Genomic DNA, 26,994 nt, shown 5'->3' with positions numbered 1-26,994 from the left:
TCTTATAAACACAACGCTGAGCAAACCCTCAATTTGCTAACTAAATAAGCATCTGCTTTTGTTTGAAACATGTTATTTCCAAGTTTGCTTCCGAAGCTTTTTCTGGTCGCGTGGACCCCGGAGGAGCGGTGACTGCTGAGACGTGTAACGTTTGCGTTGCACGTCAGCCTCTATAAGGATTATCGGTAACTTCAGTCCAAGGTAAAAACCAGGACAAGTCTGAACCAGTAGATAAGAGTAGATGAGTTCGGTGCAGAGCCGCTGTGAAATCTATCGCTTTGCAACACGCAATCATGGTAGAGATTCTTCTAAAAAAAAAAAAAAAAAACGGGAAAGCCTGACGACAAACAGCTTTATGTAGTGTCTTGTACAAATTATGACTAATTGCGGTAGCAAAGCCAATGAAACGATCAATTCGGTTACGATAAATATGCAACGCGATTGAGAGCTGTAAAGGAACATGTTGGAATGGGCCACAAAAAAAAGGGGGCAATTACTACGATATTTTCCGACTATGGTTTTTATCGCCTGCTGCATGCTCTTCAAGTGGGATTCGAACCTATTTCTTGCTCTGGGTCAATCGACAAAACACTAGACTTCTAAAAATCATGTAGCTAGTACGGTGTGTTATTGATTAATACGTATGAGTCAGTTTTCAAATCTGGAATCAACGTTTTGCAGGCCTATTGTCTAAGAGTAATTGGAACGATAGGTTGGCAAAGTTCTTTCTAATTGCGTGGGTAATCATCATTCCCCACCGACGTCCGATTCTTCCTCTGGAATGGGGTTTGACAGTGTGCATAGGTCTATAAACCCTCTAGGTAGTTTTATTTAAATTACTACTTTATTATTTTATGTGAGCTTCTGTTCACGCCGCATAATACACTAAATAGCTACGCTGTGATTTATAGAAACTCGATAGTCTTGTTTATAATAGAACTTTAACGCAAATTAAACTTCCGCAACTGAAGGCTATCCTTAGGGGGCGCTGATTCGTCGTTGTTCCCATCGGAATCATGCGTATCTTCTTCGCATTTTGTAAACACGTGATAATCATGCATTTTTATCCACACCAGATGATTAGTTACGAAGAGAGTATTAGGTGCTTTACATACATTGGTCTTCTTCTGCCTTTCTCTAGGGAGGGCCGTACAAAACCTGCGCTGCTGTTGCTATTTCCGGTTTCAAATTCACCTAATCTAATTTGGTCCAATGTTTTTGGGCCACACGTTTCTTATTCTTTCTTAGACTTTCTAACGGATTTTATTAATAAGAACTCATAGGTCTAGCCCTGTTGAATTCGACAACTGTCCGATTAGCAAGTCCTCGCTAAAGGACATCACACAAATCACCCCTAACCTTCCGAGGAAATTACACAATTTAATCTGCAAAGAATAATTATATGTTTCAGTAATATTGATGTCTAAAAATGATCTCGATAAGTTAGATGAAGTTGTTAATACAAGTTAGTTAAAAAAAAACATGCGAATTTTTTAGTACTATCCGAACTTATGCGTTCAGTGAAGGGGGTTGCATCCGTACCCACGTATTATTGGATTAAGATTGATGATAAGCAGCTTATGGTTATTAGCTGACTTAGTAGTACATATATATATATTGCACCGATTAAATTGAGACGGTTCGCTTGCGGTACCCTCGAATGCGTCTATCCGAAGCCATTGCTATTAAATCAAAGTTCGTTGCAAGTACAAAAACTAAAGTCGTGCACACTAAAACCTGACTTAATAAGAAGAATTTTCGGTTACCCTAAATCGACAGGATACAGTATTACAAGTAAATACGAGCCTGTAGAAGGTAGGTATCGATTCCATTAATACGCAACAAAAAATCTATCTCAAATAAAAACAAACGGTGCGGATTCCAAAATGAGTCAATACCGTTTAAGAATCCGCATTTTTGGATCCTTCTGTTTTTATAGTGGTGTTATGTTCATGTGAGTATGGCCAACGTGTTGCTGATTGTTCACGGAAACCTTAGATACATGCCATTTAGGCCAAATGCTCTATGAGAAGAACACTAAGCCACAAAATTCAGTTGGTGTCGTCTGCTACCCAGTAGTCCTGTTATAAATGAAGTATTACGCTGTCTTGTATTCCTCCCTGAACAAAGACATTTTTCATCGATGCGAAAACTAATTACAAAAACAATCGGAGTATAACCCATATTTAAACCCATTAGGTGACTATATAGTAGGTATGACTGATTTACCGGTTTTGGTTATCGTACTTTTAGTGTAATATTAGAGACTTTAAAATGGTGTATACGTACACTTCTATTTCTAAAGCTCTCAATCAAAAAGTAAAATCATATGTCATAGTTGATATTTTACTAAAGATAATTAAGAGTTTATCTCTTCCCTTTATATATATATATATATATATATATAAATAAATTTAGTAACTAGCACCCGTCTGTAAAAAAGTATTTAAGTTGACACTTCGCTACGAAATTTTATACGCAACTAGATAAGTGATCATGATGAATCGAAGAATTGATCAAATCAAAAGTTGTGTGTCGTAGCGCTTTCTCACAAAATCGAGACGTACGTTTAATAGCCAAATGTAACAAAACCTTATTAGTACCTCCAAAGGTACTAATTATGAACTCAATTTTCGACCTATTTATAGCTAGGTTGGTATTCATATCATTACGTGACCTATATATTTACAACGTATTATTCGGGAACAAAAATATGAGTACGGAAAGATAAAGCATAAAAGGACTTTCGGAAACATAGAAGAACAGCAAATTTTGCGAAGGGTAAAATTATGCTATCTTCATCTCCAAATTTATGACCCACTGTGAGCTGTAAAGAGTTCGCTGATTTTTGACCGACTTTCAGTCTAGGGTGTCTCGTAGCTTCCAGCTTTAGTTGACTTTGGACATTACTACGACAGCCGTCAAATAAGTTGTATCCTTTGACTTCACGTCGCGTACGTCCAGCTAGAAAAAGAAATAATGCCTCGTGGCTGTGAAACAGCCATTTTGTCATAGTTGTGGTTGACGATTTGTCAGTGCCTCTTCTTCAAAATGAACCGCCTTGGCCGTATTTCGAGGAAAAACTTAGAACGCCAACCCTATTACTCTAAGAGGCTCTTCACAAAAGTTTGCCAAGGAAAGATCAGCTGCAAAAAGGTGTTGAAAGATCGGCCTTTTGCTAGCGGTAAAATAGAATATTATATATAGTTTCTGTGTTTTTCGCTCATGGCTTAAATTTATCTTGGAAGTTTCCATGCATGGTCATCACGTTTTTATCAAAAAATTTTATACGGTTTCACCGCTGATTTCCTATGCTTTGAAACTAGAGCCATACTGAGATACGAAGGCCCGGTAATGTTGAAGTGGACATTGACTAAGAGAGCGCAAATTGAGAACCAGTTCAAGTGCTGTAGTTTTTCTTTTTTATTTGGGATATGAATCTCACATGGGAAAAGTACTTTCTGTTCATGGCTTTATTGAGGATATCGACAGTTCTACATGTTGTAGGCCATTCGAACGACTGCGTGCTGGGATAATTTTTCCCCCAGAATCTTAGATCCGCTAGTATGTGCGAAATATCATAGTCGTATCATGCGTGCACCAACCAAATGTCACAAAATCCGTACATGCTCCCGTAGCAAGGCCCATATCCCACACGACAATACAGCCAGCAGACTATTAGCAAAAAATATTTTCCGAACTTTCTTGTCTAACTTACATAGGCATGAGTCATAATCACATTTCTGCACGCTTTATTCTACCTGCAACAGTGATGCCTTTTAACGAGCCTTACTAGACACCATGGCCTAGCGGTTAAATTACGGCCGATTTGTGGAATGATATAGGGACATTTTTTAATGCATCTTTTTCATTTGCGAAGTATTTCCTTTACTTGGTTCTATCTGATCTTGCATATACAACCGCCTGCTTCGTAGGAAGCAATTGCTGGTGAAAAAAAAATCACAAATCATAAACTTTTTTAATTGAACATTTGGTTGGACTTAGGTCATGGCCTTTCTACTGGACGCTCATGTGAGAACGGACGTTTCTTCTCATTGCCGATGACAATTCTCGAAAAGAATGGCCATTGTGAACGCGCCAGATACCAGACAAGACACTGAGAAGCAGCGGTAGGTCGCAGTTCCTTATTGGATTCAGGAAATTCATAAGGTATCCAAGCACTAAATTTTTGTGCAAACCTAAGGGACTTAGAATGGTTGACGACCGTGGTACAGCTACACCTAATTTGTTTGGCCAATTTTCGAGTTGCTTGCAGGTGTTTTGTTAAAAATTTCTTTTATTTTCTAAAACGTCAGGTTTTTCTAAGATATTTTTAGGTAGTCATGAAATTTAGGCAGAGTAAAGAGCATCCATCAAATCCCGTATATCGTTATCAAACTTGGCAAACCACCCTTGAACAGTTTTTTGAGCGACACCGCCATACATTACCATACATAAAGCAAGTGTCTCGGCTATTTCAACCGAGTTTTGGGCTCGACAAGACGTATAAAACAGAAGGTGGCCAAAATTTACCTGTTTTCACTTGCAGTATACATTTCTAGGGAGTTCCTTTCCAAATTAAAGCTGCACTTGAAATAATATACCGTTAAGACTTTTCGAATGACGTGCTAGAAGTATACAGCAAGCGAAAGGAAAAGGGAAGTTTTTAAAGCATGCAAACTTTCTTTTCGAGTTAATATTTCAGCAAATATAGTCGTCCTGGGTTATAAGAAATTGCTTACGTCAAAAATTACGGGCCAGTATCTCAGTGTTTTATAGCTTATACTGTCTTTCAAAAAAATGTTGACACAACGTCACATTTTGAAATGTCAGGAGCAAAGATCATGAATCATTTCATCCGAGACACCTCGGTTTTGTTACACACCAGTTCACCTGCATACAATTTTTATAAATGCGGCAAGACCGAACATGTGCGCCCACACCTATGTGCCATAGTGTTTCAAGCATAAACAGAGACCTATCAAGGTGTAAAGCACCTTGAATACGCTAATCACCCTAAAATTCATCGCGCAATTATAGGTCACCGACACCATGAAAACCTGCGGCCCTTCGTAGGCGGCATCACGAAAACGGAATGACGCCCTCATAGGAGCAACTGTGAGGTTGAAGGTGTTCCGCTTCCTTCTGCCATTGTAACGAAAGGCTCAGTACACAAATGACTTGATTTGGTGTATATATAATGAAACGCTTTTTAGATGTTTATGTTTGCTTGTATAAATCAATTGTCTTATTGTTCGCCAGTCTGGGCGTGCTACCTAAAAAAGCATCTTAACCTCTTTGAAGGCATTTAGACACGTACTCTTAAAAGGTCTTGCGCACAAGAAGAAAACAAAGTATTCATTTCTTCCCCCTTGCATTTGTTAGAATCTAAAGGGTAAATGACTTGCGAGCAAAACGTTAAACAAACAAAACCAGAATTGCCCAAAAGAATAGCTCAAACTAAACAGATACGTAATATCTGTGCATGGTTGCTATCCAGATAAATGGCCTATACACAGTACTGTTGCGTGTCACGGCCTTATTACTGTAAGTCCCCCCTTTGGCATAATAAAAGTGCATTTGAATCTGTTATTCAGGCCATTGCTAAATCAAAATAATCTATTCATTTTGCTACAGCTGTCAGAACTTCATTACAGCCCACTATCCCGTACGTGGCAATCAAATAATTATATCCTAGTAAACTCAACATATATACCAGCATTAGTAAAATTTTAATATTGATACACCGTTGCAAAGCCAGCGTTACGATAAAAGTGTATTAATTTTCGTCATTAATAATCTACGACCGTAATCATTTGGCTCGATTCAGCAGCATTGTTCCATGATCTACTTTTAATATGCGACTTAGATCAGAGTCGGTTTAGGGATGTCCTATGCGGAAAGCACCCTACTTGCTCTAAGATGAGCTTTCTAACAAACACTGTGAGATTATTAGGCACTGTTAAGCCACACAGTGATATCATCAAGTACCTGGAGAAGTGCTAAGGCTCATTCAAAAATTTTGCCTCGGCAAGAGTTTCTGTAACCAATCAAAGTTAAGTTAGAAAAGTCTTTGGTATTTAGGAAGGTGAGTGATTAAAGACCAGAGCGGGCCTATCTGTTCCTCTCTCGGCTGTTGTCTTTAGATTCATCAACCTGCGATAAGTGGGGGCTGCGATTACGATCGCTCAGGGATCATCACGTAAATCACATTTCAGGGAAATTCTGTGCCTTAACGAAAATCTACGCTCGTGGGTACCAGTTCGTAGTTTGCACTACTATAACATTAAGGGCTCTAAATTATGGTTAGCTATCTACTGACCGTTTAGTCAAAAAGACAGTTTCCATGAAAGATAACACTCATTATATTTCAAACGGCTCTGTGTGTGATATTCCCTAAGCATAAATCTACGATTGGCCACGCAACGAAGCACCTTATAGTCATTATTCTTATTCTGAATATATTTCTATTCTGTTCCTCGAGGCCCAGTTACAGCTAACAGAATGGCCGGGGTATTTGTAGAGATGTATAGTCTATATACTAAAATATATGTGCATCATACGTTTTTTTTTATTGATGTCTCCGCATGAATGAACAGCATTCGCGCTCGTACGTGTTCTCACAAGCCACGCACATGGAACGAGTCTTAGCGTGTCCTTTTTGCCTAGGTATAACCGCCTGTTTAAAGGCTTTCCTGCCTTTTGGGCTGAATCTTGCATACTGTATTGGGTTTGACATACTTCACAGAATGTTGGCCAGAAACCTCGTTTATCTTGCTTGTCACATATGCAAACATAGCGCTGGTGTTGTCTTGATGCAGACGAATTTCTTAGTCTGCTTCTGTGCGCGGCTGGTCGTCCGATGTCTATGGTATTTTCATTGCTGATGGGCTACAACGTGGTGGATTCATCGGTTAGCTAGTTGGTTGAAAAACCAAATAGTCGGAAATAAACATATTTGTTCGAGTCCTTTTTGGTCAGTTGTACCGACCGGCCAGTCATAATGTATTATATCTTTACAAAAGAGTGTTAGCTCATTACAGCTGTTGTGTCTGATATAAACAACAACGGTTAATCAATTCTTTGTCTAGTGCGCAAGTATCGAAAACCTTATCACATCTATATATATTTGCGTAAGATCTAATCTATAGAAGATAATTTTAGACCCTGTATAGATAGCATCGTTAAGTACGTTTTTACATTTAAACGAACCCATGGTACACGATAAAGAAAAAACGCGTTCTGTTTTTATTCATGCTCAAACACATTAGGAAATGACCACGAAAACAACGATCCACAGAATAAAGTGATCTACCTCTGCTGCTTAAGCAGAGATAGAGAGATTTTCTCAGCGGGGACTCCGATTCTCGAAACAGTATATTTGCACAATATTTGCGCACATAAATAAATACACTCAGCTTATCATTAAAATGACAAAAATTTAATAAGGGTTTTTCTTAAATGCCCCTTTTCCCTTTACCTTTACCTTTCTGCTGTCTGTATACCCCCTATGTACTTTTAAACTTTCCAATTCTAAAAAAAGACGTTCAGTTCCTTGAGTTTAAGTTTCAAATAAAGTTTAAAAAAGAAACGCCTTTTTTCAAACTGCATTACTCTTTACTGGTCGAGGGAATGGACTACGAACACTAGATAACCGACAAGCATTTTGAAACTTGGAAATTATTCAAATTTAACCTGTGTAACAAACAAAAGATACAAGGTTTTTAACTGTTTTTCAGTATCTCACTTGGCGCCGAACAGTGTACAGTCACAGTGATACATCACTATGGGAAATACTTACTGGTGACGAAAAATGGTATTTCTAAGTAAACATGACGCTGAAAAAATCGCTCCTCGAGGCACATCTAAGTCTAGAATTTAGCCAAATCTCCATCCAAAAAAGATCATCACCTGAATTTGGTTGGACGAAAAAGGTGTTCTATGCTGGGCAATGCGTGACAAAGACAGGAACATCAACAAGGATTTGTGTATGGCTCAATCACATTGAGTTAGCGAGGCTTTCGAACAGAATAATTCCGACAGACAAGGCAAAGCATTCTTCTTCTCCGGACACAATACCATGGCGATAGTCGAAATTGCCGCGCAAGAACTTGAGTGAGAAGTTCTTTGCAGCCAGGATCACTGACTTTTCCAACTTCTACCAAATGAAATAGGGTACAATACATTTGACAACAAAGAGGATTCGAAACATGGTCTGTAATGCCAAACAGTAAAATTTCGGAACAGAATAAAAAATAAATCGTTGAGAGACAAGAAAAAGAAAATTGACGGTGAGTACGTAGGGCCAAAGTAAAGCGCTGCGCCTCGCGCTAGGCCGAAAATCGTCGTTAGTCTTTTTTGTAAAGCCGACATCATTTGCTGCCATTACCAAGTACCATGGCGTCCGAAGATCGATGCAACCGTATACATATTTTGCAATTTCCCGTCTTTGGCAAGATACGTTTGTTTAAAACAGTAGTCGTTCGAGTGATGCATCACTTTCATTAGTTTGTTTATGGTAATGGCTTAGCAGTTGCCGCAAGTTATAGATACGTTCATCTCGAGTACGACAACTTCAATTACAATAGACTCACTGAAATGACTGTGAACGTTGTCAATGAACTACGATATTCTCTTGACAGGGATCGTCTCAATTTTTCTAATACTTTTTTTTTCTTTTCCCTATTTTACACGTACCGAAGCCTGAAAAAAAGCAATAAAGATTTTATATAAAGAAATAGGAACTGGGAGGTATAGTAATATCTGAAGCATTTCAATAATCGCGATTTCAGAACGCGAAGTTATATCGCTAGTGTAGGAGACATCGTTAAGCCACTTGATGTGTCGAATCATGACGTTTTTTTTTTCCATATGTTATAATATAGACTACGCCGCAATATCACGACCCTAAAAGTATGAGGTTTAAGAAGCTCATGGAGCTATATATCTATTGCGCTCAGAAAGGAAATTTACGCGCTATAATATTTTATTTTTATTTGAGTTTCCCTGCTACACAATCGCTTTCGTGAAGTACAGTCGGTAAATACATATTAGCCATCTGAAAATAAAATGATCGATCTTTAGTGAATGGTGTTCAAAAGTAGAGCTTGCGATACGATGTCAACAAGAGTCCAAATACTGCCTTCTATAAGTTTTCTCTCCGGTACGGAAGCTCTACTGATGATCGTAACTGCAACAAATATGCACGGATCATAAAACGATCCTTTAAAAACGAAAACGTAAATCGTAACTTACGACTACACGTTAGTATACACACAATATATGTGCCTTTCATATTTTTTTTGATAAAACTAACTTATTTCCGCTATTTTTGTAAAGAATTAAGAAATTTAATACGGTTGGTTTTTCCTTTAGACTCAATTTCTTTGAGTATATAAATATGAGGAAAATTGTTATTTCTGAAAAGTCGATTTGTTGTTATCAGTATCTGTTTTGTGTTGCTTATGTGGGCCCGCAGCAATTAAGTAACTCTTATTTTTAGATTCGGAAATGTCTGTAGAAGACACCTTGTTTTATCTACGGGAGATGATACTTGCAACGTTTCTAGAGGTAATAACATCCTGTGAAGTGGAAGAAAAAACTCCAATAAAAAAGCAGCGTATTAATTATTTCACTTCCAATGAAGACAACTGGCTCTACTGGGAGTTAAAATCTATTGAAAAACTAAGCGGCCTATGAATCAGACTATGAGCCAAAAGTAAAAAAAAGGACAATATAATATTATATTGTATGAAACTTAAAGTCCCCTCTGTTTCTTTTTTTTTTTTTTGTCTATGTACTAGCTAGCTCATTTGCAGCGTTTTTTTGCGGAATCTCTCTCAGTGTTTGTGCGTAAAAATTAAAGCTGAGGGCGGAAAAGGGTGAGGGGAAGGAACGTATCGATCAAGATCGACATTTATCTGTTTTACTCTTTCAACTTTTACATTGAGCTTATTTACTCGTACGACATAACGTAAACAGAATATAGTACCACCAGACAAATGTTGTGCAATGAGCGGAGTTACGTACCTTGAAGTTCTGAGGCCTCTTGTTCATTGTCTGAAAGATTAAAATGTCCGTGAATTAGCCGAGCAATCGATAAAAACGATATGCTAGATTTCGTATTTCTGCATAATCCATTTGTTTGCAGACGCTTTAAAGGCTTATCGTGTCAGGTGACTACGGATGAAGATGGTGAACCTAAGCAACAGCTGGAAGCTTTTACGTTGAAAAAAAAAGAGCCTGACTACCAGGGTCGATGAAGAAAGAAGTACCGTTTTTGTTTATGTCATTTTGCCGAGCTAAGCTTTGAATTAACAAGCAAAGCCAGGCCCTAGGATAATAAGTGAATTAAGTCGTGTATAAATTCAAATAACATCGTTTGTACAATAGAAAAGTATTTTTGTCCTAGTTGCCCTCCGTTAGTGCAATACAGGTGACGAATCGAAATGGCATTTACTAAAATTAGCCATTGGAAAAGCAACAATAGTAAATTCAGGTTTATTGAAATTATGTGACGTTTCAATAAGTACTTTTATGTTACTGCTGCTACTACTACTACTACTACTACTATCAAGCACACAGTCAATATGTTTAACCGATTGTTCTAAACGACGGCCTTTTTCAGCGGCGCTGGAAAACATTTCGAAAATGCAGAATTAAATATTCCCATGGAATTAATCGGAATTTCTTACCATGACTCGGCGAAACGGTACCTGAATTATGGTAGGCTAACATTGTATTCGAGTGTAGATTTCGTATTGTATTTATGCGCCATTGTCGAAATACGATCAGTGATCAGACAAAAGCGAAAACCTCATTTTACAGTAATACCTTTACATCACAGTCCCTTAAGGACACCGCACACACAGACACTTTTTACTAGGACCTAAAGGGAATGAGAAGCTCAGATAAAGAATCGCAAAAGGACACTGACTGGTAATAGAGCAACAGCTAAGGCACCGCTGGAGATGATCGTACCTTACACAAATCCCTGAGCCTTATTTTTTTCCTACCTAAATAGACTTTTGTTCATGTATATTTATGTACATATACACCATCGTCTCCCGTCGTTCCAGAGCTAGACAACAACTAGATCTTCATCCTCATACGTGGACGTACCGTGAAGAAAATTTCTAAGGTAAACATAGCCGACTTTATGAAGAAGATTGGCGGATTTGTGATCTTTCTAAGAAGCAGCAAGCGTCCACCTGATGATGATAGCGCACGAATACGAACATCTATCTATGCGACAAAAGAATTTTGAGTCTCTAAGGTTATATTGTACCATAAATCAACAAATAAGTTATCTCTCACATAAAGCCATTCTTCCAAGTGGATAAAACGTTAATATCCATACAAGAAGATAAACTTACATTCAACGTCCATCACATACTCGTCGCCTGTAAGGGAGAGTAAAATATAATTTAATTCGCTTCGTGACTTAGTGGCAGATGTAGAACGAAGATGCGTATTTACAATAGGCTAAGACGTGGAGCAGATCAGCATCAGCCACAATTCCATAGCGCAGAGATAAGGGGATATCATTGCCAGCAAAGTCGGAGAAATGGACATTTCCTAAGTAAACAAAGTCTTACTGTAAAACGACGACAACATCTTATCGATAGACTAATTTGCTTCAATCTGTGCCATTAGGCACCTTTTTTTTAATTGACAAGCTATACCTACTAAGGTCTAGTAACTAGTCAATGAGGTTTACATCTAAACGATGTGCAGTTCATTGTACATTTCGAGATGAACATAATCTAAAATAACTAAAAGAGCGTTGAATATAACTTTTATAAGATGAAAAGTTTACTGTTATAGGAACACGGTTTCTCGTCATCCTCAGGAAAAACATTAGGCGAGCGACATTATACCTTCGTTTATACGAATGCTGATGTTAAGTTCAGCGAATTGTTCATCGAAAGGTTTTCTGCGGAAGTATCCAAGAGAGGCATGGCCTGAATGGCGCATTAGAAGTGAACTTCGCCGTCGGGGTTCCAATGTATGAATCCATCCGCAACCACGAAGCTTAAAGTGGACCAAACGGTTATTCAATAGCAATATAGATGATAGTATTTTTTCGATAATTGTAAGAGAAATACAGGACGATTCACTAAGCAACACTCTGCAACATCCCGTCGGAGAATAAGCTCGATCGCTGAAATTTATAATCCCTTAGTAAAAGTCAACATTTACTATCAACACAAGTGAATCGGGCCGACTGCTTAAAAACAACGACTGCACAAAAACGTGTACGTATCTGCATTTGGACAGAAACACTACGATAGTTTTGTGTGGATATATTTACTAGTCTGTATATATAATGTGTTTGTATGTACTGGCTATGTGAGTTACAATATTTAGTATGTTTACGCTTACAACGACTTGTTGATCCATAAGGCAACCATGCTGGGGTATAGTAAGCTTCCTTAACTGGCTTTCTCCCATTTCGATGTTTACGAAATACGGGACCGACAGGCCCATTGACCCGTCCTTTTCGCTCGATAGCATTTTGGTGTTATGAAAGGTAAACAGAGTGAAACATTGATTTCTAGGGGGCTCGTCGAAGCTCGGGGCAGCAGTGTTTAAGAACCAGCGGATAGTTCCATCGGTGACATTCTCGAACACGTTTCGCCCGCAGTACTCCTCCAGGGAGACTGTCCAAAAAGATTAATATCCATGCCTATTATTATAATATTCGGGAATTATCAGACATTCACAAATAGGTAAGGTTCACTTTTTAGGTCACCGAATGTACTCGCTCGAATGCGTTACGAAGTCGTGGCGAACGCACTTATATTAAGAAAAAAAAAACACATCTTTATTTCTATACGCGTGCTTACCGTTATGATAATTTCGTCTGTTGAAGTACTCCGCTCGAGTAGGTATATTAAATGGTTCGATCATGACGGTCATCCAAAATGTCGAATTTGCTCCAGTGACGCCGAGACGGTAGTACTTGAACCGAACATCGCTCACGAAACGCATACTGAACTCGGATGGGCCTATTAGACTGCGAATCCCATCATGAGACACCAACTAAATCATCAGGAAACACATTGTATGTGTGCTAGTTTGGGAATAATAGCAGATACTATTTAATTCTCTACTAAGTTCTGGTAAGTTACCTGTAAGTAAAATATTATTTTTACCTCATTGTGTACGGATGAATGATTTTTCTAGTATTAACAACAATTTACCGAATTGACGATTTAATAAAAAAAAAAAAAAAAAAAAAAAAAAAGAACAAGAATTAGAAAATTCGCTAAGACACACTGACGTGAGCCCCAACCTACATCTAAATTTTCAATGCAACACACGTATCTATTGTATGCGGTTGTATAATCCAGCAAAAGTCTATCAGAAAAACGCCGTTTTCACTATATTGTGATAGGTACTCTAACGTCATCCTAAAGTTTTTTTCCACTTTTCCTGTAGCACTTCGTATTTTTGTATCCTCTGCCGTAAGTGATACTTGCGAGTTGTCTCCCCTTCTAGCGTTTAATAACTGAACTACTGCCGTGGCCAGGGGCTTCTTCATATCTGTGGCGGGTACTTGTTTGACGTCATTGTATCCTATGATCACTGTCTTTGGCCCATAATGGTTCAGCTTGCTTGCATACACTCTGAAAATGCAAAGCTTTTACCTGGTCTGGTCCTACCTTTCCTCAATTTTTGGTCCTTAATTTTCTTTATGTGTGAATTCTTCGTGGTCACAATAGACCAGCGTTGCTTCCAGCGCTCCGGCGACATGACATCCCCAGCCTCTACTCTGAACCGACAGGACGGGTTCGAGCGCACCGTAATGATCTTTGAATTTCAGTCCATTGCGCGCGAATTTTTTTCATTCGAAGTCATATGCCTTCGGAAATTATCTCTTTTTGTATTCGAATATTATATTTATAGAAAATAATTTCTTTTAATTTTTCTTCTGTTGCATTTTTATAATAGTCATATGTTTTACGAGAGCATTTCAACCGACTCGAAAATATAGTATAATTAATTATAATGTGATCAGATATGACACGTCTACCACTTTAGCTTGTGACAAAATTTGAAAATTTTCGCATTCTTTATTTATGTCGAAACACTTACTGCAACTACATAGTGTACAGTCTAACACGGATTTCCTAACGTATTTTTGTTTGCATTTATTAGTTTTCTTCTTGATTACAAAATCGTAATCCCTATGATCTTCGTTTTCTAAAAAGGCCTAATCGTGTATGTTGCAATCATTATTTAGTGTAATATACATATAATATATATACAGGTTTCTGAATTTTCGTATTTTTAACCCCGGCAAGCTTTTCCTATATTCCTATTTCACAGCTTTCCAACAAACGGCGAAGGGAACGGACTAGCTTAAATCCCCAGTAAAATGTTTACTTTTCTAAGTTGTTGTACTATATAATTTGGCGCAAATAGCAATTTTTTGATTATGATGATATTACGGAAAAATGTTATGAAATATCTTTGAGTTACACTATGCAAAGCAGTGTTATCAACCGGGTTTAAGGTAGTCTAATGTGTAGCCACAGAGACCCAGGGCAGTCGACTCGTGAAAGCTCAAAAACGGCTGTACTGTCTGTAACGTCTGATACGACATAGTATCAGACCTTTTAATTATATTTGAATCATTTGGCCACTAAATAACTGACAGTCAAGAAGAATCACATCTTTTAGCTACGTAAAATCTTTACGGTCCGAGATAATTTGATGTATAAAATAATTTGAATCTGTATCTATTTTTGTAAAAATAACTCGTGTATATTTAGTAATTTCTTTTGAAAATCTCTTAAGGACAGATGCACAGATAACCAATTCCCAACTGAGTTATTTGCATTGGGATGAGGGCACCGCTAGCAAGAGTGAGCGATCGAAGATCTAAAGCGAAGAACTGCTTCTAACAAAAAATAATACGTTCACTTTGTCGGTATGTTATATATGGACACGCTCTTGACTATATGGCTTTATATAGACCTTGTGCAAATCTATCCTTAAATGCTAAATACTTGCTGTTAATATATGTGTTTAGCTTTTTTTCCCGTTTCAACGTCCGAATTTGAAGTAAATGATGCCGTTTTCGTCGAGAGATTTTACGACAGCAAAAGAATTTTTCCACTGTTTCAACCGTAACACGTCACCTACGTAAGTAACGATTTTCCACATACGAGTGCAGAGACTATTGTGAAGGCCACTTTTTCCAAATTAACATTATATCGGTGACTACTCTACTTGTATTTATCCAATACTTGCCAATGGCAGTTTAACATCTCTATGTTAAAGTGTAATAATTTACTCTATTTTTAAAAGCATATTGTGGAAACGGCGCCTCCATTTTCTACTTTTCTATAAAGCTATAGTATATAAACTCAATAATCAGCATCCATCGAGAGTCTACTGAAGTTTGTTGAATAGGAATATCTCTTTGAGCACTTCCTATTTAATCGACAGAGGTCGTTAGCTGTTGACACCTCTTGTTACTTTATGTTCCTTGCGTTGCTATATCTAAAAGCTTCATATGTAATTTGCACATGTTCGTCTATATCCGCTGGTGTTTATGGCTGTTTGCAGCTAATCTGAAAAGAATTTAAATCTTGGCGCCACAAATGAAGTTAAATGGACAAGAAAGGCGCTTTTCCTTAGCGCTGTGTTCTATTTGATTCTATGGCTCGGTTGAGCTGCTGAAGACACTAAAAGTTGAGATCTTGAAAATGCATTTAAGATCGATTCTAAAGTTTTATCTTTGAAAGGGACCGAGTACGACCCCGGCTCGTGAGGAAACTGCACGGTAAGGAAGCAGTTAGCTCACCCTCAAAATAGGGACGCGCAGGCTCTGAGTAAGGGGACGCTAAAATTTTCACTGTGGTCGATTAGAACCCACATATAAGCTTTGGCCGGACTGCAGAAAATACAGGAGCATCTAAATCGACCGTTCAGTGACATTTAGTAGGCAACGATTATCTTAATCGAGCCGACATTTGAGGTCCTCACAACATAACCGATTTCTAACTTATAAGCCGTGTGTCGTAGCTTCCCAAGCGAGAGCTAAACCATCTATCCAGAGGCAGGGACCTGTTTGCCTCCAAGCTTCTCTCAAACAACCAAAGCGTTACCTCAGTTAACTCCTAACTGTGGATAGCTCAACCGTTCAAGGTAATGCAACAGGAAACAGCACCTGATTGTGGCCAACAAAAGAGGAGTCACGTCCCTGCATGACAAGGGTTTGTAGCTAATGTGGGCTCAGAATTGATGCCTGTCTATAATTTGCGTGCAACACGATACAAATATCTCACTGCCTTGAATTAAAGGCACTATCCTTAAATCTTTTATCCACGGTAGGTCTCATTGTAGATTGACCTGTCTTTGTAAACCCCAATCTGTCCATTTTTTATTATATATCAGCTGATCCTTTACTGAAATTATGTCCTACAACTTTTGACAAAATGTAAGCGGGATTTCGACGGTCAATACGCTGGTAGTTGTTTACCTGCAAGGCGTGTACAGCATTACACCCGCCGTATTGTTGTTGCTGCTGTTGGTCGGCCGCTGGGTCTTTTACGAAGGAGGCATTTCGCACCCTCACTGTAACCCAGAGCTCCTGGTAACCTGACCAACGAAAATGAAGTAATCCATGACATGAACCGTGCCGACCTGTGCTGGTTAAATCATCTTCATTTTTCGAGAGCTGTATTATAAATTTGCTTGTCTCGTTCAAGTTGACCACCATGTTTTCTCCACATAGCTCTTCCAGATAGTCTAAAAAGCAAATCGAGAATATCACAACACTAGGTGTTATTTGAAGCAGGCGTAGCTTCTGAAATTTCGGTTGCAAGGGCTACTCTAAGAGCTTTCACCCCAATGATTAATCCCAATGATTTTTAAACAGATCTATCGAATCACTATATGGGTATTTTCCTCACTGACTTTAGCGTTTTCCAGAGGCATCGAAAAGTTTCGGTTTTGCTGTTGGAAGTTCGTCGAAAATTTCGTGCCAACGTCATATGAGCGTGAGCTCGGAGTTTCGCTAACTTGTTCAGATCTCAATATAAACACTTTTATGATAACATATAGAAAATGTAAACACAATAAAATACATGACAATCCGAAGCTAAAAATAATAAATACACACATGCATGGTACGTTTTTATACATGAATGCCCACTGTACAGTTTATGAAGGAGGTGTCGTGTTGGTGGTACACGTGAAGTGTGTTGGGGGTTTCATCCAGTGCCGAAAACATGCGAACACCGATTTCGTATATATCAATGGCTGTTTCAGTGTTATAATCATTCATTTATGTTCATTTTAATATAACAATAAATTACGATAGCATATCCTGACCATTTTTTTTTTCGTAACATGTCATAATCACATTGCACTTACGGCTCAATGTTGAGCGAGGCGTCGTAGTGTTTAATTAGTGGAACTGGGCACCGGGAGCAAAAGGCAGTGAACGGCAATTTTAACGAACTCAATACTTGAGATCTTTTTGACAGACCCTTGTCTATTGTGTTTAACTTGAAACTGATAATATAGTCTGAAGGCGTGCTAAAAATGTGTTTGGTGAAATTAGAAATCAGTGACAAATTCAGTTACGTCAACGATTTGCCGGACGTTGAATTGAAGGTAACAAACAAAACTGCGATTCAAACCTATACTTAAAGCTTATTATTATACAGCAGACAATATTATTCTATAGTCGCATGACAACTAAACGTTTATGGAAACTTAGTAAGCAGAAATTTCTTCTAGCGCATATGTAATTTCTGCTTATGTTCGATTATTATAGCTCTTGGACCGACGGTACAAATTTGTACGTATACGCTAAATAGTTTTCATGTTTCTAGTACAGGTAAATTAAAATAGACTTCACTAAGAACCTTGCAATGCCGTTTAAAAGAGTATGTGATAGCGTAAATTAAAAAAAGAATTAAATACCCGAGATAATTAACAGCTGTACTGATTGTAATGGCGCTTTCGCGATTACAACATCAACGCTGTGCACGCTAATGTCTGCGTTGGGTTGTCTTCCTCGTTAGCAGAGGATGCTCACTCTTAACCTTCGATATGTTAAGACTTCCATGAAGCGACCTCGTAGCTGTTTTTGAACTACGCCCTACCAGGCCGACAGTGGAAACGCTGAGACGAATGTCTCAAGACCACACACGGGTGACCAGGCCGAGTTCTAAGCGACACTTACGCCTGTAGTTCCATTTAATGCCTGACAGTTCCTCGCAGCGGCCAAAACAAGATCTTAAAACTAAGCGGTTAGAATGTCCCTCATTTCAAAGGTGGCCCATTTGAGGCACTTCAGGAGGGAAAAGGAGTTAGAAAATTAATATTTTCTGTAGGTTTGAGCACAGTGAACGTTGAAAGGTTCATTTTTAGGCAGATCTGTCAAGACCCGATAAAAAGCTTTCTGGCATTGAAAGCTCGATCTTTATCGCTGACAATTCAGATTTGCCAAGACAGATTTACTTAAAACGTAAGATATGCTGGTCGGCAGTTTTACCTAATTATGAATTCGGGACCTCAGCCGGTATACAGCTTCACTCCTCTAAAGGGTCTCGTGTCGCTAGTGTTATCCGGAATTCGACTTTCTAAGCTTGGCAAATATAAAGGTTTCGGTACAATTGTCGATTATTTTCTCCATTAATGCTTGAAGAACGTTCATACAAACATTTAGCTCAGATCCACTTTATTAAACAGCTGCAGTTCTCAACGGCACCGGAAACACTAAAGTTTATCTGTGCTAGTCCAGCGCTCGAAATTCTAAAGCTATAAAAAATCTAATTTGTGTACCCATGCTGGCAGTAGTCAAGAACTCCACAAATACAGGCCAATAATACAATATCCCAATATCAAAGACAGTATATAGAAACACTTAAAACGCTTTACATCATATGGGTTATACAAGACTTGTCGGGTTTCTAAATTTATCTGAAAGATTTGCAAGTGTTTTCAATATGCTACCGGCAATAACAAGTGGCATAATTTCTACTACGATTCCACACGTCATGCACATCTGGAGCACCTACATGTATCATCACGCTCGTGAAAACCTGGCATTCTGCTAACTCCATGGCAGAATTCATGCACAGCAAAGCGAGTGACGACATGCCTGTTTAGCTGCTTCGTCCCTTTCCACTCATTGTTTTTCTCGCACACGAAGCAAAAAAAATTCCCAAAATCTCGTCGAATTTTCGTTTCCAGTTCGTTAAGTGCGTCTTAAAGTTTTTCGTTGCTAGGAGCTCCAAGCAATGACGTTAGTTTTCAGACATCAGTTATAAGTCGACTACGAGATACGTGAAGCGATTTAGGACCGATCTCGATGTGTGGTGGCAATGCTTTAAGAAAAAAGGCTTTCACTAAGTGTAATTGTTTGAGGTTCTCGAGTGTAGAATCTTCTCGAATGACGCGGATCCGATACGTTACAATCGAAGTTACCTCGGGGCCGAGCAAGCTGAAAGCAGGTGCGATGGAGAAGCGATGAGACAAGTTGATCGCTCATACAGCCAGCACTGCCTTCATCGTTGCCGTTCGTAGTGAAATTTCTGCCGTTGCGGGGAAGCGCAACTTCAAGTACAGAAACCGAGTGACGGAAGCAAGAGGCGACCTTACTGTGATACAGGGTGCCAATGAGCGCTGTTCTATTTCTGCTTATAAACCTAATTATCTCCGCCTTGGCCTAGTTTACAGTCAGTCCTAAATCTGTGACTGTTCGGGCCAGAACTTGCCGGACCGCGACCCTGCCCAGCCTATATATCACTAAATCGTGTGCATATATAAAGTGACTGCGATTAATTTTCTCAGCCATTTTATTAGAGAAACTCTTCAGCAAGACGGGGAATAAAGTGGGCTTAGATGATCCACCTGAGCCAGGCCAGTTTTCTCTGTAAAGGACACGAGTTCGGCCACTCCATCGTCAATGATAATTTTATTCTCGTGTATAATCGAAGCGAGAAGGTTAAGTATATTTATAGGGACACTTAGCTCGGCCAACGTGAGGATAACCTTGTCCCTGGATGTTGAGTCGAAAGCTGCTTTGAAATCGACGAACACTGAATTCCGCGGCGTAGCTCATACTCTTTTGGCGTCGACCACCAAAATTCTGTACGTTTCTGTAAAGCATTCACTCCGGTACTGATGTAGGTCTGTTGGAACGACATGTGCGCTTCCTAATAGTCTAGCCTCTTAGCCAGCAAGCTGAAAAGCAGCTTATAGTGAACACTTTTCTTTTCTATTTTTCGCTGTAACGACGGCGCGGTTGAACCCCCCTTCCTTTAGGGATCACTAGCAGGGTAGCATCCCTCCATTGTGGTAAATGCATAACAGTACACAAACACTTATTAAACAGTTCCGTCGAGTGTGGTGGTACAATAACGGCGCATTTGAGATGCTCGTTGCAGACCCTAGGTGGATCTGTGTTGCGTAGGCTCTTAAAATTTTGCATTACTTAGAGGGATATTGCGTAGTATTAAAATCCCTTCTTTCCACGCTGGGGCAGGAAGGGCACCACGCGTGGTATCGTATCCCTTGGCATAACCATCTCCGACAAGTAATTTATGAAGGTCGAGAAAATTGTCAGGCAAACCGCCGACCTGCCGTAGTACGTTGGCCATTTATATAATTGACAGGTTTCCAATCGCTTAGGGTATCGTTGCTTTTGTGACGTATATGTTTTTTTTTTTTAATAGATCGTCTTAAAAACGAAGGCTAAAGGGTAGAATTCGGGTTATATCTCGGTTGTGAGCCTGAATACCATTGGAGCTCTCCGAGCAAATTTACAAGTTGCACGACGGCCTGTCTTTCCGGGGAATGAAGGGGCTATGTTCTAGACTGGATAATTTTAACCACATGTTACGCCTAGGCTTTAACATTTGCCACGTCATGTATAGGGAGGATATTGCGGGTTCCAAGGGCTTGTCTGCAGTAGACAGCGCGACGGAGCTTAGCGGTTGTTGTGCGCGCAGTTACAATTTAGTGGGGTTTACCCGTATGGAAGTACGGATGTTTACGCCCGCTGACAGCAAATAGTGATTGCCACTCTGGAACTTTATCCTATCCCTGGTTACGTTCGTTGCCAATATATCGATAGCCGAACTTCCTGCTTGCATTAGGAGAATCAACGTAGGGGTGGGATTACCTACCCAGCAGCTAAAGTCCACGAGTGTGTCTTGAAGTGTCGTAATACGGCTCGAGTTCGGCTAGTCGAGGCGGGCACTAAGGTCGCCGACAGCGACTAGTGAGAAACAGAATGAGAGGACTACGCTTTTAATGCATTAACAAGTTTCTTGTCCTTGGCATACGTTGATTCCAAGTCAGTCGACCGAACCTAGGCTGCTACGAGGACTGGTTGCTGTCCACGTAATAGAGTGACGTCATCAGGCACAGCGTGAAGTCGCCTTCACGTTGTTGCGCGAGAAACGCGCTAAATTAAAAGGGCTAGTCGCCCAGATCTTCGTTAGCATAAGGATGCCTATGCTGTCCAAGGCTTCCGTGGAGAGGAGTGCCAGAGTTTCAGTCCGTCACAGTTCCACTATGTAACTCCAAGACTCTTCTTAGAATCTAGCCTCGTCGTAAGTTCCATTATTACCCTTTCGAGGGATTACAGTAATTCAAACAGCCGTCTATCGAAACCGGCCCTACAGTCTACAATGTTGCCAAAACCTGCTTCACAAAATCCTCAATCGTTAGAGCGGGTGGGACTCGTTGGCCGTAGTCCAACACTCCGGCTTGATGCTGCCTTTTCCAACAGGGTTTTTTTGACGATGGTTGCGCTGGGCGGTAATTCGCCCGTTTGAAGCTAACCTGGCCGTTCGAACGTTCGGCTCAGGGAAGCCTGGCTCCCCGGTTGAGCCGGCTGTGTAAGCCCCTCATTGTTGCTGTATCGATTGCCGTTAGGTGAACATCTTCTGCCCCTTTCGGTTGCCAACATTTTTACGCTCACAGGAGGCTTGATTCTCCTATAAACAATCTTCTTGGCCACCTCGCTTTTATAGCTGTACCGGCCACTCTCTACGAATCGGGCGCTGTGATGTGAAGAGCGGAAGAGCCGAAGTTTCGCATTTTCTTGACTCGCTTTGCTCAACAGTATCTTTGCCGTTTTGCAGTCCGAGTCGTAGAAGGGAATGGAGAGCATATAAGCTTCTGATCTGGGTTACGAAGTAATTCTGAAGGATTCTTCACTTTGCTGTTGTTGTTGTTCTTTAATGAGGAACGCCGGTACAGCTGAGTTGTGTTTACAGCTCTTCCAACTCGAAAGGGAAGTGCGATCAGCGTATTCTCGAGAGAAGGACATTTGCTCATAAGCTCTCGAAAATATCAGGTATTTATAGTATTTCCCTAAGGATGTGCCTCGATAAGCACACGGCCCGGACAACAGTCAGCAGCAACCTAACAAAAGGTATATGTTTAGGCCACGGCTGGTTACTAAAAACGAAACATATACTAGTGTATTCTGCCTAGTGAATAGAACTGACGGTATATTAATCTTTGTATTTGCAAATATCCAGGAAGTTTGAGATATCCGGAGCGTACATAAAGAAAACATGCCTTTAACTGACAAATTTTTAAAATATAGTTTTACGTCACGATATTAGTTCGCTACAACTAAGTGAATGCAGGGGAACTGAACTAGTAGATTCTTCAAATGGTCGTCTCAGTTTGTTATTACTGTCCACTACTACAGTCACAGGTTTAAAAAAAAAAATGTATTTTATTTGTGGTACGCAATACTATAACGAACACATTTTAAGGTCCAATGCCAAAGTCCTTAAAGAACGAAGTGTTTACATTAAGCGTACAGATCCAACAGCTGATAATCGATACTCCTGGTAGAATAACAAAAGAGATGGCATAAAAGATAAATCAATGTAAGTACAGTATAGAACAGAAATTAGCGAAAGGATGGCTGTCTCATCTCGACGAGAGAGTCATTGTCCACACCGCACTGACAAGAAGACCGCTGGTTAGAACTTTGCAGTGCGATGTAGTATCATTTGTTAGGAAGAAATAGATGGTATTAGTTTCTGTAGAATGAGTTGATTTCAAATGGTAAGTAGGGCTTTACAGGTCAATTTTAGAAAAATTATTTTTAATTAGGAAAAGCAGCAAAACAGAATACAGAACAGTAAACGCAAGTGTACTGAAGGTAAAAAAAAAATCCCTAGAAAAGCTTTTCTAATTGACCTTATATGTGTGCTCTATTGTTAAATAACAATATACAGAGATATTGCTGCTGACTTAACCCGTTCCTCCATAGCATAGGTGCCATATAAATACGGCTTGCATAACTGGATACCTATTTCGGTAAGGGGAAGTAAACGGCTAGCTCAATGAGTAGGCAAAAGCTGCTACGATGCTATAGGCGCATGCGTTTTTTTGTCCAGGCTCTGCCCTGAAAAAACTATCAGTGAAATTAACTAATGATGATGAATATCGTTCGAGTATACGCATAATAATCATTATTTAGATTTACAGAAAGAACATGCTACCCCGTTCAGAGCACTATTTGCTATAAATGTTTGTAAATTTAATCAGATTGCATTTATTATATAAACTTTCAGCGACAGACTGCCGAATAAACCCCACATTTTATAAGCATTTGCTGGGAATCAGGAAACGCAGCTGAATTTTCGCAAGATGGAATTTCCCTTTATGGTACGGTAGCAAATATTTCGATGCGTCAACAATTTTATCATCCTTGACATTTGCATCGTACGCCGTTCAAATCGTTTCGGAGCTCCTTTTCTCTAACGCTTCTTGTTTGTCTCTGCTGCTGCTGCTGCTGCTGAATCCCGTAGTAGCTTGCGGACTTGGGTGTTCGTGCAGCGTGCTGCACGCGGCGATGAAAAATAGTCTTTTCTATCTTGTGAGATTTGATTGTGATCCATATTTCACAAATCTCGAGATTATTGCTTGCTTTCTCCATCAAGGTGACACGCACGCACGTACATATAACGAATTAGATATTCAGAATAGATTCTGCTGCGCCCCATTACGAATTTTCGAAGTACGTCATGCTAAGAGGCACTTACTTAAGAGTGCGAATTACCAGAACTATTAGCATATACATTGGTTCTTTGTCTGAGGTTAACTTAACGTATAAATCCAACAAACTTCTCAATTCGACCAGTATTTAGTAAGTGGCAACATGTGACGATGATGGCGAAATGCTTTACTAATTTGTCGAAAAGCAACAACATTGCCTCGACCTGTAAATAACCAAATACATTGAAATGATCGCTTTGCGGTAATCATGTAAGCGGCCATTTTATTTTTAATGCACATCTTTCGAAGCAATGTTCAAATGCCACGTTACGCCAGAGCTAGGAAATGCTGAGCCAGCTTTGGCTAGTGAAGAGGTCTCTGTATTAGATAGAGCTTTTCGTAAATTGTCCTAGTAACTACTCATACAGCAGAACGAATTTTCCTACTCTGCGCACGGAAAATGGCCATAACATATTCTTGACATAATACGCATTAGCATAACAGATCGTCTCCAAAAATAGCTAGTCCCATTTATATAGAATTTATGAAAAAAAAAAAAAAAAAAAAAAAAAAAAAATTTGCAAATCCAAAGGAAGCTGAACTGAGGGAAAAATCGTTTTTAAGCTAGATCATACTATGCAAATAGTGCTAAGCCTCGTCGGAAGCAAAAATCGCCCGAAATACTTTATACATTATCGCATCTAATATTTTATTCTGTTTTGACAACGCGCTAGCGTAACTAACGTGAGCGTAGTTATACGGTGCAGTGAAGAGAGTAACTAGAAAAAAACGGAACACAGACAAGCACTAATTTGAACGCTCCAATCTTCAGCCTAAAATAGAAATCGCACCGCATAAAGTATCGCCCTTTTGCAACGCGGTCCATTACCGCATTCTAACTTGCCTACATCTAGCTAACGTAACAAAATCATCAGTTGGCAAAACGTCTAGAAAACATATGCGAAAAAAACGAAACAAAATCCTGTCAAAATGGCGACAACCGCAATAAAGTACAAAAAACTTACACTCTTCATGGGCTGAAACCGCCGTCAATACTGCACAACATACCATAAACGGTATCGCGATCCTTGGCATCATTGACATTTACGCGTAAACATATAATTAACTTTCATTGCTAAAAGTTAAACGTTTGTAATTAGCTGCTGGGGTACACTTATAATTGTTAACGTATCTGTTATCTACCGTCATATATGGGTTCTTTCAGCTAAAGAGCAGTTGCTGCAAATGTCAACGGCCAGTACACACTTGTTACCACCATAATAACAGCTTCTCATTCGAGAGCTATCACCTTCCCCTATACGCGTCTATGGCTGTTCGTACAAGAGTCAACGAACCGAGTCAACAGTTGCGGTTGGAGTACTCCGTTGACTGGAGAAGTGATATGCGCACGCTAAGAGAGGGTACCTGCTTAGCCGAGTCTCGATTTTTCGAACAGTGATGAAATGAAACGAAAAAAAAAATAGAGGGAAGAGGGGGTGATGAGTGAAAAAAGCAGACTGAAATAATAGTCTCGCTCTCTCATTCCGATATGTGTAAGTCCTGTTTCTTTTTCCCTTGGAGAACGTTTCTTGCTGTCGTCGACATTGTTGTTATTGGCTGCTATTTTGTCTGTCGAAACGGGCATGTTAATACGGGACTCGATATCCCGCGAACGCTTATTGGAACGCTTTCTTCTACTGGCGTTCGGTCGACCGTCATTTGCTAACGTTGACGCTAATTATTAGCCACACACTTCGCGACGCGCTGTCCTAGGAGGCCTTTTTAAGCTTGCGTACGCCTCGCAAACGGCTCTGGTACTTTTGAGGGCGGATCACTTGCTAGTCAGTAGGAATTTACGCAGCTAGTTGTATACTGTTCAGCATTATCTCTTTGATCCTGGGTTTTGAAGTGCTGACTTTTAGTACGAATAGATATGTCCGCCTACTAATAATTGCAGTCCGGATTTTGCGTCATCCGCGCTCCTTCTGTTTGTGCCCTACCCTTTAGGGAGGTCGGCAAACGGATGGAAAACAGTGCGTCACCCTGACCTAGGGGATAGGCGGGCAGTGATTGCAAGCAAAGGTTAGCGGACCTGGAAGGTAGAGCAACGGTCGAAAGGAGCAGCACAGCAGCCAACGAAAGTGAAGATTAGAACACAACGAAAGGAAGACAGACGGCTGAACTTTTCCAGTCAAGCGGACGAAGCAGAGACAAAACCATAAGGAGAATAGAGTGGCGCAATGGCGGTAGTGATTACTGCTGACAGCGTTAACTTAGTCCAAAATTGCGCCGATAGGATTGAGCCACAGGTAAAAAACCGAGGAGTATAACCGAAAAGCGAGTTTTTATGTTGGCAATAACACCAGAGAATCAAGGACCACTATGCAAAACACAATATCAATACGCTTGTTTTAGCATATATCTACGTTTTCTAATTACTTTTATAACTCTTATGTTTTGAGTTTTACGACCGGTATCGCCACTGGACATTCCATCAGACCGTTAGCTCCCAGCATGAAACGAAGCTCCTCTATGCCCGGGGTCAAAGCTCTCAGGTTTATGACCTAGAAATTGTTTAGATAGAATAGATTCTTAAATAACTTTAAGTATATACATTAAACTGATATAGAATAATAGGTGGAATTTAGTGTCTTATTTTATAAGCTTAAGGCGGATACAACGGGTAATATTAGTTCCATGGGCATAATTACTAAGCCAGAGTATTATCTAAATCCTTTTTTTAGGGTATACTAGAAAATAGGCGCTATAACATTTCAGGCGGATGTATGTACTACGAAACAAAATTACCAGAACAGCCTGCCGTAGTCAGATTTTCCCCACAGGATTACTGTTATCGAATAAACCTCCTCCTCCTCCTCATTGTGAGCTTGTCTTTCGTTGGCTATTTGAATTGGGAATGCTTATGCGTTCATACATTCTATCACATTGGAATTTATAGGTGATATCTGCATGCATCATATGATGTCCGTCGGA

General features: G+C 39.7%; 2 protein-coding genes across 9 annotated transcripts in view; one reads left to right on the top strand and one right to left on the bottom strand.

Moving 5' to 3' along the window:
* LOC111260323 (uncharacterized) overlaps positions 1-26,994 on the top strand; it is a 129,478-nt gene that overhangs the window by 74,176 nt on the left and 28,308 nt on the right. Inside the window, exons 1-2 of one of the 6 annotated variants that reach the window (XM_086968279.1) lie at positions 89-201; positions 4,006-4,130. The exons of 3 other annotated variants lie outside the window; for them this stretch is intronic. The gene's annotated coding sequence lies outside the window, so the exon portion shown is untranslated. Of the gene's footprint in view, positions 1-88; positions 202-1,654; positions 1,816-4,005; positions 4,131-26,994 lie in introns of those variants that run through there. 2 more of the 6 variants (XM_022832965.2, XM_022832964.2) reach the window with 2 other exon arrangements.
* On the bottom strand, positions 6,350-25,396 carry LOC111260324 (uncharacterized). 3 transcript variants are annotated; one of them, XM_022832969.2, is made up of 8 exons: positions 25,026-25,395; positions 16,496-16,764; positions 12,849-13,044; positions 12,385-12,662; positions 11,880-12,033; positions 11,376-11,402; positions 10,030-10,059; positions 6,350-6,891 (listed from the first exon to the last, which is right to left on the bottom strand). In XM_022832969.2, the coding sequence occupies exons 1-8, from the start codon at positions 25,102-25,104 to the stop codon at positions 6,878-6,880; spliced, it is 1,047 nt and encodes a 348-aa protein (XP_022688704.1). In that variant the 5' UTR covers positions 25,105-25,395; the 3' UTR covers positions 6,350-6,877. The 3 variants fall into 3 exon arrangements, with proteins under 3 accessions (XP_022688704.1, XP_022688702.1, XP_022688705.1); XM_022832967.2 differs by lacking the exon at positions 6,350-6,891 and adding an exon at positions 8,980-9,190 and having other exon boundaries at positions 25,026-25,396; XM_022832970.2 differs by lacking the exon at positions 6,350-6,891 and adding an exon at positions 8,980-9,058 and having other exon boundaries at positions 25,026-25,393.

The sequence above is a fragment of the Varroa jacobsoni genome, unplaced genomic scaffold (assembly GCF_002532875.2).
Source record: "Varroa jacobsoni isolate VJ856 unplaced genomic scaffold, vjacob_1.0 scaffold_429, whole genome shotgun sequence".
Lineage (NCBI taxonomy): Eukaryota > Metazoa > Arthropoda > Arachnida > Mesostigmata > Varroidae > Varroa > Varroa jacobsoni.
The sequence above is the reverse complement of the archived record's forward strand: the minus strand, read 5'-3'. Positions and strand labels throughout refer to the sequence as shown.

Coding starts and splice junctions, on each gene's coding strand:
- LOC111260324 (XM_022832967.2), bottom strand. CDS start 25,104: ATGTCAATGATGCCAAGGATCGCGATACCGTTTATGGTATGTTGTGCA. Junction 11,403..11,879: donor CAGCATTCGTATAAACGAAG/GTATAATGTCGC, acceptor TCTCCCTTACAG/GCGACGAGTATGTGATGGAC. Junction 10,060..11,375: donor GTATGTGATGGACGTTGAAT/GTAAGTTTATCT, acceptor TTAATCTTTCAG/ACAATGAACAAGAGGCCTCA.